The sequence below is a fragment of the Carcharodon carcharias genome, chromosome 6 (genome assembly GCF_017639515.1).
Source record: "Carcharodon carcharias isolate sCarCar2 chromosome 6, sCarCar2.pri, whole genome shotgun sequence".
NCBI classification, from domain to species: Eukaryota; Metazoa; Chordata; class Chondrichthyes; order Lamniformes; family Lamnidae; genus Carcharodon; species Carcharodon carcharias.
The window spans coordinates 181,635,701-181,648,706 of record NC_054472.1 but is presented as its reverse complement, the minus strand read 5'-3'; the positions used below and the strand labels follow the sequence as shown (position 1 = coordinate 181,648,706).

General features: G+C 39.1%; 1 protein-coding gene across 5 annotated transcripts in view; it reads left to right on the top strand.

Annotated features, from left to right (window-relative positions):
• Positions 1-13,006, top strand: part of LOC121278899 (vacuolar protein sorting-associated protein 13B-like) — a 1,102,197-nt gene that overhangs the window by 850,163 nt on the left and 239,028 nt on the right. For all 5 annotated transcript variants that reach the window (XM_041189400.1, XM_041189399.1, XM_041189397.1 and 2 more), the window contains 2 exons: positions 3,621-3,824; positions 12,306-12,432. In XM_041189400.1, the coding sequence (XP_041045334.1) occupies positions 3,621-3,824; positions 12,306-12,432 (331 nt within the window). The remainder of the gene's footprint in view (positions 1-3,620; positions 3,825-12,305; positions 12,433-13,006) is intronic.

Here is a 13,006-nt window from a genome sequence, read left to right as displayed (position 1 = left end):
AGAATGGCACAAATTAATGAAGCAGCTTTGGAGCTGCTGCTGGAGAAAATTCTCTGAAGAACAGTGAGGGCCACTGTCCAATGAAGAACAATAACTTGTATTTATATTTGACTGTCTTTTGATTTGGTCTGCCAAATCATCAATGGATTATCCTGAGATCCTCCCTTTATTTACCCTTGCCCAAAACTCAGAAGAACCTCATAGAGCAGTGCATTTCTATAAGGCATCCCAGTGGGCCATTATCAGATAAAATTTTAACACTGAGCTAAAGGTGATATTAGGACAAGCGATCAAACTCTGTCAAAGAGGTAGGCTCTAAGGAGCATCTTAAAGGAGACCGAGGCAGAGATGTTTAGGGAGGGAATTCCAGAGCTTAGGGCCTAGCCAGCTGAAGATAAGGCTGTCAATGGTGGAGCCATTAAAATTGGAGATACACAAAAAGCAAGAATTGGAAGAGTGGAGAGTTCGAGGGATGTGGGAGCTTACAAAGATTGGGATAAGTGAGGCCATGGAGGATTTGAAAGTAAAGGTGTGGATTTTAAATTCAAGGCACTAAAATAAATATTAAAATATTAGTGTGACAGTAACCTGTATGGAGGTGATGGAAAGAGTCAACATTATCCTATTTGTATATTAAATCTTGGCGCAAGTGAAGGATAAATTTGTTGCTCTTCAGAACTTTGCCAAGGTTCATTCTCTTCAGATTTTGACTAATTTTCCTGTACAGGGCACTGTAGTTCAGATTTTGGGCAACATTACTGATGGTGACAAACACTGTGCCCTGACACTTTTTGTGTACTTTCCAAATATACTATTTGTACTTACAGAAATAGTTACTCTTGTCCTTTTGCAGAATGAAGACATTTCTTTACATCAGGAAAATACTAGTCCAGTTGCTTTTTCATTTCAATTGGAATAGTGGATTTCATCCTGAAAATAAGGCAGTTAGGCGAGCTCTTGAAAAAGAAACTAATAATTTCTTTGGGAGCCTCATTCAGGAAGTTTGTTAAGGGTCATAGACCACAGTTCTGCCTTCACTTTGCTCAGTGTGACTTCGGTAGTGAAAAATAACATATTCCTAGTTTTTCTACTGGGGACTTATGAAGTGTATTTTCATTTTTTTTAATGGGAGGGAAATATTAAAAGTTAAGCATGAAAGGGGTGGAGCATTGCACGTGTCAAAATGACCATACATAGAGCTCCATTATTGGTAACTAATTAGAAAAACGCATAACATTGTAACTTCAGATTCTAAGCCTGCTGCATTTAAGAACCTTTAAACTGAGAGTCAATCTTCGAATAATTTCCTAGGGCGTCAATGTTACCTACCCTTTGAGGGGGGACAAAAGGTTTACTGCAATATTCTAAATGTGGTCTAATCAAGATCCTAAATAAGGATAGCATAGTTTTTTGTTTTGCACTTAATTGTTCTAGTACTCCATTTATTTATGCAATATGGGTCATGGACCTTAAAGAGATTCACATACTATAATTAAACAACTCACTGGAGGAGGAGGCTCCACAAATATCCTCATCCTCAATGATGGAGGAGCTCAGCATATCAGTGCAAAAGATAATGCTGAAGCATCTGCAACAATCTACAGCCAGAAGTGCCGAATAGACCTCCTATGGAGGTCCCCAGCAACACAGATGCCAGTCTTTAGCCAATTCGATTCACTCCACGTGATATCAAGAAACGGCTGAAACGTGATATCAAAAAACGGGTGAAGGCACTGAATACTGCAAGGGCTATGGTCTCTGACAATTTTCTGGCAATACTACTGAAGACTTGTGCTCCAGAACTTGCCACACCCCTAGCCAAGCTGTTCCAGTACAGCTGTAACACTGGCATCTACCTGGCTATGTGGAAAATTGCCCAGCTATGTCCTGTATACAAAAAGCAGAACAAATTCAACCCAGCCAATTACCGCCCCATCAGTCTACTCTTGATCATCAGTAAGGCGATGGAAGAGGTCATCGACAGTGCTATCAAGTGGCACTTGCTTAGTAATAATCTGCTCACTGACACCCAGTTTGGGCTCCGCCAGGACCACTCTGCTCCTGACCTCATTACAGCCTTGGTTCAAACACAGACAGAAGAGCTGAACTCCTGAGGTAAGGTGAGAGTGACTGCCTTTGACATCAAGGCTGCACTTGACCGAGTGTGGCTTCAAGGAGCCCTAGCAAAAATGGAGTCAATGGGGAAAACGCTCGCTGGTTGGAGTCATACCTAGCACAAAGGAAGATGTTTGTGGTTGTTGGAGGTCAGTCATCTCAGCTGCAGGACATCACTGCAGGAGTTCCTCAGGATAGTGTCCATGGCCCAACCATCTTCAGCTGCTTCACCAATGACCTTCCCTGCATCCTAAGGTGGGGATGTTTGCTGATAACTGCACAATGTTCAGCACCATTCATGACTCCTCCGATAATGAAGCATTCCATGTCCAAATGCAGCAAGACCTGGACAATATCCAGGCTTGGGCTGTCAAGTGGCAAGTAACATTCGCGCCACACTGTCAGGCAATGACCATCTCTAACAAAAGAGAATCCAATCGTTGCCCCTTGATGTTCAATGGCATTACCATCACTAGCGAGTAGTTTCCGCACAAATCCACTACCATTACTTCTGCCTACAAGAAAATAAATCAATTCCTTAACTAATTAAAATCTGCCTGCTTGTCCAATATTACACTATCTCATTAAATAGACTTAATTCAGGTCATTTTTATCCTGGAATAGTTTTGAATGTAATGAGAAACCTTATTATAATAGGCACAGTGAATTCAACCACATGTGCTTATGAGATATTCTAATACACAGGAGTTACATTTCAATTTGGTAAAACACAAAACTCAACCAGCATTTTGTCTATCAAAGAGAAAGTCCAAGATATTTTATTGCGTTATATTGACCCAGGGTTTGGACGTAATTATAAATTAATCATCAAAAGCACCAACCATAATATCACAAAAAAATTGGTGACTCAGCTTAAGTTAGTTTAGACTAATCTTTTTTCAATTATATTTCTCTTTAATCTATTGAAGATTAACTTGATTTATAAAACAACATGGGTTATATAGCTGACACATACATCACTTCTCCTGTTTACCATGTCTTAATGTTGAAATATACTATAGCCCTGTTGGAAAATAAATGATATCATCCTTGTAATGGAATGACCTGAGGAAATGAGTGAAACTTTCTTAGTTTCCAGAATGTTAAGCACATCTTGAAATATTTATGGACTTGTATTTTATAAACAAAATGCTTCTTGTGTACTTTGCAAATCGGGACCACTGGTGCTATTAGACAACAAATGCTAATGGTTTAAGATGCATGAAGTAATAATACTTCATGCAACTAGGGAGGGGTATTAAATGCTGGCCCAGCCAGCGAAGCCCACATCCCATGAATGAATAAAAAAAACTTGGTATGTAGAGTACACATTTTAGACAATTTTCTCAGTAGATATATAATGCCATTCCTGAGATGTCTACATCAAATTCATCTAGATATTTAATATAATTGTCATTTTTTTTAATTGTAGCGTCTAGCAGGATACTTTTCTTTAACCTACTATTGAACAAACATATAATGCTGACTACTTTGTGCCCTCACAGGAGAGCTCTGAATTTGGGAATACTACGAGACCCAGGATCAGAAGTTGAAGATAGACAATACCAAATAGACCTACAATCCATAACTATTGGAACCGCACTGTGGGATCAGCTGAAACCCGAGAAGGAAGTTGGTAAAGGAGGGCTATGCACAGAAAGTGAAAGGAATTACCAGAATCCAGCACTCGAATGGAACATGGCCAGCAGGTTAGTGAGTCTGAGGGGAGAATCTTTGGCTCGGCGAGCGGCGGGGGTCCCCACTCGCTGAAGTGTAAAATGACGTGGGGTGAGGTTGGCCGTGCACCCCGGTGTCACTGCGCATCATTTAGACTTTCAGTTTCATGAAAGATTTTAAATTTTCTCAAAATTTTTTATTGAAATTAATGCCTATTTCCCTGCTCATGTGACAGTTTCACATGAAGGGGACGTGTCATTAAAATTTTTCAACACTTTATTGAACTGTTAAAACTTAAAACTAATCTCTGTGCCTCGGGGAGATTTCTGTGCTCTTTCGCGTGCATGCACTCCCAACTCAGGGAACACAACCCCCCCCCCCCCCCCCCCCCCCCCCCGACCCACCCACACCCCAGCCCACACAGGGAGCGCGCAGCGCTTCCGGGTGCGTGTCACGCTGGGTGGGCCTTAATTGGCCCGCCCATGTAAAATGGCGGCGTGGACCCAATTGGCCTCCGCACCTCCCTCCCAACGGGGAGAAAACTCTACCCATAAGCAGTGAAAGGCATTGGCTGCACCTGCTGCCTCAAGCAATTCTGGAGCTACAAATAACAGTATAGTTTGTTTCACAATGAGGATGACCTCAAAGTTAGAAGAATAAAGTTGATACTTTACAACATACAGAAGGAGGTCGGTCAGCCCATCGAGTTTGTGTCAGCTCTTTCAAAGAGTAACCCAGCTAGTCCAATCCAACTTCCCCACTTTCTTACCCCATAGTCTACATATTTTTCTCCTTCACGTATTTAATTTAATATGTTTTAATTTCTTTTTAAATAAGAATTTGAATTGGGATATTTACAAGCAAGCATTTCCTCATTGTACTCTGTGAGCTATTTGCTGCCAGGTGACTTTTCACCATTTTAACATTCGTCACAGCCGGGAGAAAATGTTAATTTGACCAGAGTTTTTAAAAAAAAACCACAACTGTAAGAAATCCAAAATGAAACCAGGGCATGCTGAACAAGCATAATGTAGAATCACAGAATTGTTACATTGCAGAAGGAGGCCATTTGGCCCATTGTGTCAGCACTCGGTCTCCGAATGAACATTTTATCTCGTGCCATTCTCCTGTCTTCTCCCTGTAACTCTGCAGATTGTTTCTTTTTAAATAATCATCTAGTTCCCCTTTGAATGCCTCGATTGCCTCCACCACACTCTCAGGCAGTACATTCCAGATAGATGTTGTTTCTCGGATCTGATTTTTCACTAGACCATTTCAGTTTCAAATATTACTATGTTATCTTGAGTGAATTGCCATATAGTGGATATTGAGACACCTGCTTCAAATTTAAAGAAAAAGAGCTTTGATGATGCTAACTTCACCATCAGTAGCAGTGCAAACAATTAAGCATACACTTGGCACTTCAGAGTCATGCATGAAACAGGAAGTGGTATGCAGATTAAGTTCCCAAATATATCAAATTTGCAATAGCTGGCAAATGAAAAATAATTCCCTTTGGAATGTTATCCCATTGTGGGTTAAATTTGAATTGCACGTGCTCTTTAGTCTGATGGTGTTTAGCAAAGCACCTAAAATCTAAATGCAGTAAGTTGCTTGCAGTGTGGTGCAGTAGGAGAATTCTGAATGGAAGATATATGTACATACAAACCAGATTCACACTTACTTTCATATTTCAAACGAATCATTCATATATTCAATGTTTACGCTGGTCGAGGTTAGCCCTAAGATCCTCTTGGCAGTATTTTAGGGATGAAATGAATCCTGTTGCTTCCTGTCAATTTTGAGTTTATTTTAACTTTAGTAGATTATTACAGTACAATAGGAGGCCATTCCAGTTTTCTGAAGGAAGGACTATTTAGTTCCACCCCCCTGCTTTCTCCATAGTCCCATACATTTTTTCCTTTTTAAGTATATATCCAATTCTCTTTTGAAAGTTAGCAGAGAATCAGCTTCAGTCACCCTTGCAGGCAGCTCACCCTAGATCATAACAACTTGTTGCATCAAGAAAACCTCTCCTTATCTTCCCCTGGCTGTTTTGCCAGTTAACTTAAACATGCGTCCTCTAGTTATTATCCCTCCTGCTAGCAGAGACAGTTTCTCTGTATCCAGTCTTAATAAAACCCCTCATAATTTTGAGCACATGCATTAAATCTGATTTGCATGTCCAACGCAGTCTCATCAGAGTCAGAGGCTGGCACGTTTCCTTTTTTTTTGAATTCCACTCAGGCTTTGTAATGTCGTTTAATTGTAAATGAAGCGTTTGTAACTCCCTCATAATCATCTTTTGCAAGATCGTGTCACAGGATTTGGGAGCTGTTAACCCGTGTTTGGGGATCAACATCAGTGACAGCTCCGCGCACACACAGCCACCTGTGACCTGAACTTAATGTTTCCTTGACACAGACTGCAAATACTAGAAGCTCTATTACTCTCATTGTTTTAAATTGTAGCAGATGTGGCCATTAAAGTCGCATTGTAAGGTGAATTATGTATATTTATTTTTACTGCAATCAATTTTTTCTATTAGTCTAGGGCAATTCCAGGAATAAGCAACAAAATAAAATGAGTATACTTGGAAAAGGTTTATCTTTTAAGCCCCTTTTCAATTTAGTACTCATAAGTATCACTTACCAATTGCCGTCAAATTTAAGTTTATCCATGAATGTTATTTAGGAGTAAGCTGTAAGCTTTCTGTAATTGTATATAATCCAGAACCTATAGTTTGAAAAAACAAACCACAGGTGGTCTTGTCTGAAGGGTAGATGATCAAACAGCGGGGTTAGAAGGTGCTTTCCCCTCATCACCCACTGTTTAACTTTTAGAAGAGATTAGAAAATGGATTCCAATACTGGTTCAGTAACTTCTGCATAGGAAATGTATTACCAGATAAAACCAAATGCAAATTAGTTTCATTGGAGCATTCATAATAGGAAACCACAAGGCTGACAGTCATAACTTGCAAATCAGTCAGTTTATCAAGAACGACTGAAAGTTTACATTCTTCCTGCTAAATAAATTCTTCCCAGGACTCCACCATGATAGACCATTGCTGTGATTTAAGTACAGTGGGTGGTACTAATGCAGCATTTCTGATATGTTTATAGTAAAATGTTCTAATACTAGTCTAATTGCATTCACGCAAATATCTTAACTCCTCAGGTTAGAATTGTGTGTATGGTTCTAGAAGAATATTTGCTGTAAATCAGAAATTAGTGTAGCATAGCGATATTCTTGTGAGCAATTATTCTTGAAATGATATTAATGGCCTTTGAAGTTTGTTGATTTTAACCCTTTTGCCCACAAAAGGAAGTGCATCTTTATGTTTAATACTATGGCATTTTTGCATAAACTGAGTTTAAATAATTCCTGACTTAATGTGAATCAAATGTTCATAATGTTACCTTTAAAATGTTGTAATTGGTAACAAATGACATCTGTAACAGCCCAACAGGCATTTCAAACCAAGGCATTTTTAACCACATCAACCTCTGATAAAATAATATGTATTGTAACAGAAACTAAAAAAAACCAGGTTGCAACAGCATATAAACTGCTTCCTTAACCTAGAGATTGATTTTTAAATGCAGATTGGTACATCACCAGATAAAAATTATATTCCATGGGATCTCTGGCTGCAAAATATTCCAAATGCCCCTTTCCCCTTGTTTCTTTTTGCTTCATGATTTCAATATAATATATATATAATCACCACCAATGTTTCCTCTAACCTTTGTGGTCGCAGCCACAAAGTAGTTGGAAATATGCCATGAAGGCAACTAATTGGATGCGTACAAGCAACATTCCCTTTAAGATGCACAGCTGGGCGTCAATCTTAAAGGGACTGTGTAGTGCAACTGCAAAAATGCTCCTGTGATGAGCTTTGAGACGTTTTACATTAAAAGACGCTATATAAAGGAAAGTTGTTAATTTTCTTCTTAGCTCTTTCATTTTCTTTTGTTGCTTTACTGGATTCATAAAAGAGAGAGAATGTGGAAACTACTGAGGAAGAAGTGGCAAAGATTGAGGAAAATGAGACAGCGTATGAGTTGAAACAGAATCAGGTTTTGAGCATTATTCGGCATCCATCGCCTCACGGCGTGGGTTGGGTGTCTTGCTGAGACAGTTCTGTGTGCAAGGCAACCTCTTGTTCTAGGTTTAGGAACTGTTGTATGTTATTAAAAGTATAACTATTGCCACTCTATCTACTGGATTATGCCGTATTCAATACAGTCCTGGATCTGAATGAGGGGAGATGAGAATTTTTCCTTTAGCAGTGAGTTATAATTGTCTAGAATGCACTGCCAGATAGGGTGGTGGAGACAGTTTCAATAGTCACTTTCAAAAGGGAATTGATTAAATACTTGAAGAGGAAACGAGCATGATGGACTGAATGACCTCCTCCAGTGCTGTAAGATTCTGTGAATAACTGGCTGAGTTTTTGTATAGCTCTGTTCCCCAGGTAGAATGCTCATTGTAGAGTAATAATTTATAGATAATTCTTTATAAATTACATTTAGTATTCTGTTCGTTTCAGGAAATTTTTTTTGTAATGTATATCTTAAGTACTTTACTGTTATCACAGTGAGGCATTTCACTGCTATGAATGAAATGTGCTTTTGACATCCAATATCAGCACTTAAGTAAAGGTTTTTCTACTGTATCCTACAAAAATATGTCTTAACCTCAAAAGTGCATTCTCTATGCGACAGTACTTTTACATTTAGCCAACCTTGCAGTCCTTGTGAAAAATATCACCAATTTTGAACTACGTTTTCCTTAATTATGAACAGTTTTTTTAAATCACTTGGAAACATAGTTTCATAACATTGCAAATTTTATAATGTGACAAGAATGATTCCTTTCCAAGTCTTTTGTGAATAGTGGAGCTAAGTGTGGCCAAAATCAGCACTGCAGTACTCCATTACTCGCTGCCATCTAGATACAGGTTTTCAAATTTATCACCATCTTCTACTTCAATGTGTATAGCCAGTTTTCAATCCAGTTAACTAATTTAATCTATGAACCTCAATTCATACCAACATCTTGCATAAAAGCAAAATACTGCGGATGCTGGAAATCTGAAACAAAAACAAAAATAGCTGGAAAAACTCCCACCTATTTTAAAATTTATTTCGATTTATTGTTTTATCTCCACCTTTTAGCCCATTTCGATCCCTTTCCCCCACCCCACCCCCACTAGGGCTATCTGTTCCTTGCTCGTCCTGCTTTCCACTCTTAATGTCCCCATTAGCACATTCCTTAGATAATATCACCACCGTCAACACCCCTTTGTCCTTTTGTCTGTGACATCTTTGGCAATCTCTTCTTTGCCTCCACCTATCATTGGCCCTCTATCCAGCTCTACCTGTCCCACCCGCCTCTACCAGCTTATATCTCACCTCATTTCTCTAGTTCCATAGTTCTGATGAAGAGTCATACAGACTCGAAATGTCACCTGTGCTCCTCTCCACAGATGCTGTCAGACCTGCTGAGTTTTTCCAGCTATTTTTGTTTTTGTTCCATCTTGCATGTCAAGTTTTGATTTGTCCTATTTTAAACATGTGGCATAGTTCCATTCATCCATCATTCCTGTACTCACTGAGCTACATTGGCTCCCAGTCAAGCAACACCTTGATTTTATAATTCTCATTCTTATTTTCATGTCCTCTCATGGCCTTGCTTCTCCCACCTCTCTAATCTTCTCCAGCCCACAATGTAAGAATAGAGCAAGTAAGAACAGGAGTAGGTCAAATGGCCACTTGACCCTGCCCTACCATTTAACAAGATTCAATGAGACATAAGCATTGGAATTACCTCTCTGACTCTTCCCTCTCCTCTATTGACATTCCCTAAAACCTACCTCTTTGACCAAGCTTTTGGCCATTGGCCCTGATATCTCCTTATGTGGCTTGGTGTCTATTGTTGTAGAATCATAGATTGGTTCAACTCAGAAGGAGGTCCTTAAGCCCACGCCGGCTCCTTGCAAGAGCACTTTAGCTAGTCCCATTCCCTTGCCCTTACCCTGTAGTTCTGCAAATATTTTTCCTTCCAAAAGAGAATTGGATAAAGCTGTGATTGAATCCTCCTCCACTGTTTCAGGCAGAGCCTCATAACACTCCTGTGACCTTGGGGCATTATATTGCATTAAAGGTGCTATATAAATACAGGTTATTGTTGTGATGATGACAGCGTTCTTGATCGCAGCTTCTTCTGGAGGCTTCTGTAACCAACAATCCATGTTAGAACTGCAGAGGAAGATTAAACCTCTATGCAGCTTTGATGTGGCTGACCATATAGCAGATGCTATCCCAGGATTTGAGTTGCAATCTCGACCTCCCTCTTTGACATATTGATGATAAGTTGGGGAAAGGTGCCCGGTTCACATGATTATAGTGAGCTACACATCCCCTGTGAATACAGTTCACATAAGGTCAGACTTGGATCAAAGTCTGTTTGGTTAGAGTTTCAATTCTTCCAGCCTGCTGTATTCTACTTGATTGTTGTGACATTAGTCATATTATTTCCAAAGATTCCTGAGGATTGAACTATGAAAAATGGACAGCATTGTACCAGATTTATAATTGTAAGTGGAAGCTTGACTGCATGTGAAAAGTGATAAACTTACTCGCACAGTTATACTGGAGTTTCTTCGGTATATACTGAATCATCCTTTCTCCCATCAGGGAGGTCAGAGCTTGGATACCCTGATCCCTAGATTCATCATCATGGTCATCATGATTTTTCTTTACTTTTTTGTTTCTTTCTTTCTCTCTCTGTACTTTTTGGATAAGATGCTGATGCAAGGCTCCATCTACACACTCAGGTGGACGTAAAAGATCCTAGATTCTCTGAAAAGGAGGGGAGTTGTACTGGTGTTCTGGCCAGCATTTATGTCTCAAAAAATGCTGTCAAAAACAAATGACCTGGTTATTTAACTCTCTGCTGTTTTTTGGACCCTAGTGTGTGCAAGTTAACAATATACATTTCCTGATATTACAGCTTTGTCTAAACTGCAATCGATTGGTTGGGAACTGCTTTGTGGCATTCTTAGATTGTGAAAGAAACTATATAAATGCAAATTATTTTTATTCCACTTCTCTTTTCTTCACCACCCCCTGCCCCCGCACCCCCCACTAATCTGAAATGCAACCTTATCTGATTCAGAACCATCCTTACACTCTGTTGATGCTCGTGGTCTACATTTTCTATTATTTAAAACAGGCATTTTAGTTGATCCAGTTTCAGCAGTGAAGTTAGTAAGCTTCATGTGGACCAACCTTATTTGACTTGGCATGAGGACAGGGCTGCACTCAGACCTCTTTCTAAGTTCCTCCCCAAGGGGGTCTCAGTATTTTATGTTACATAGGACTTACAATTCCCTCCTTTTATCAAGCCCCTCGTGCTTCAGAAGTAGATCTTAGATTCCACTTTGCGGATGTAAGGAAAGATCTGTTTTTACATCAGCAGCTAAATTCATATGAAATTTAAGACAACTAATTCAAATCTTATGGGGCAAGGATCCTTGGAAATCCTGCCATGAAACTGGGATTAGCAAACTAAGTTGTGCAGTGCTTACTTTACTGGTACCATCTGGTGGACTGCCTGCATGAAGTCTAGTGGCACCACCACATTCAGGGTTACAAAAAGGCACAGCTTAATTGAGTTATTATTTAGGAAGCTATTTGCGAAATGCTGCTTGAGATAGCATGTCGAAGCATACTCATTTACCTACTGCTAAATGTGATAGGTTATTAATTGAAGAGAACTTTTAGAATATAATAAAGCAGTGAGCATTTAATGGAATGTTAACACCTCCTGGACTCTGCACTTTAGACCACTTTTAACCATATTCATGTCATTTGCTAAAGGATCCTTTTTTATTAAAAAAGTACATTTTCCATGCCACAAGCTCCCTAAATGCAAATTAAGTTTGGCAAAAAATAGACATCTGTAATTGAAATAATGAACAGTTTTATTTTCAGTAGTGACAACTAGCGAATAAATCAAGGATAATAACGAATAGATAGAAAAGCTTCTGATTTTTCTGCAATAAAAAGAACATTCCTCTTCTATATCACAGTAAATCACCTTGAGGGGTAATTTACCACATAGACTACTTACCTTGTGTATAACTCCTCTATTCTTTAAATTGTTATCATCCAGATTCTGTGGGTCTGTCTTCATGCCTCATTTCTGTTCCATGATTGAGAAAATTGGACATCTGCTTTGCTTAATAGAAACATTCCCCCTACCCCCTCCACCGCCAATTTATATATTATGTTTACATGCTGTTTGAGTATAAAATGACTAAATTACCGAGTTGCGATGTGCTTATATGATATATGGAAGGATGAGTCACTTACCTGTGATTTCATTGTTTGGAAGTGAACTGAAGTTGGAAGTATGATTTTGCCAACTGGGTATCCTGACTATAGCTGTAATACATAGGACTGACTAACAGTGTGCCAATTTTATATGTCTTTTTGTTCCAGTATTAGACGTCACCAAGAACGAAGGGCAATTTTGACTCCAGTTTTGACAGATTTCAGTGTACGAGTAACAGCTGCCCCTGCTATCCTTTTCACAAAACAGGTCTCACCAGAGAATGCACAGACTGAGGTCAGTAATAAAGAATTTTAATAAATGTATGATCTCAGTAGTGATAAAGCAATGCATTTGCCATGTGAAATGATGTAGATTTGACGATTGCTGCAAATTGGTTCAAATTTTCCTTTTTTTCATTTTTTTTCCAATTCAAGCAAGGCACAATAAGGTTCACTGCCACTTTCTCAAGGGCAATTAGGAATGGACAATAAATGCTGGCCTAGTCAGTGATGCCTACATACCATGAATGAATAAAAAAAAAATTCAATGCTCTGTTTTAACTGTTAAATTAGTTCCTGATCACTTTCAATTCAACTTAGAATGAATCTGTTTTTCTCTTGGAATGGTGGAAACTTACCATGTTGGGCTGTGTAAATCTGGAAATGCTGTTGAGGCTGGCGGTCAACTGAACATTGCAAAACTAAGATTGATAGGCAAAGATATTAAGGGATACAGAAACAAGGCAGGTAGTTAGTACTAAGATACAGATCCACCACGATGTAATTGAATGGCGGAACAGAGTTGAGGAGTTGAATAACCTACTTCTGTTCCTACAGAAACTCACTGTTGACGTCTGACAAAACTTGCT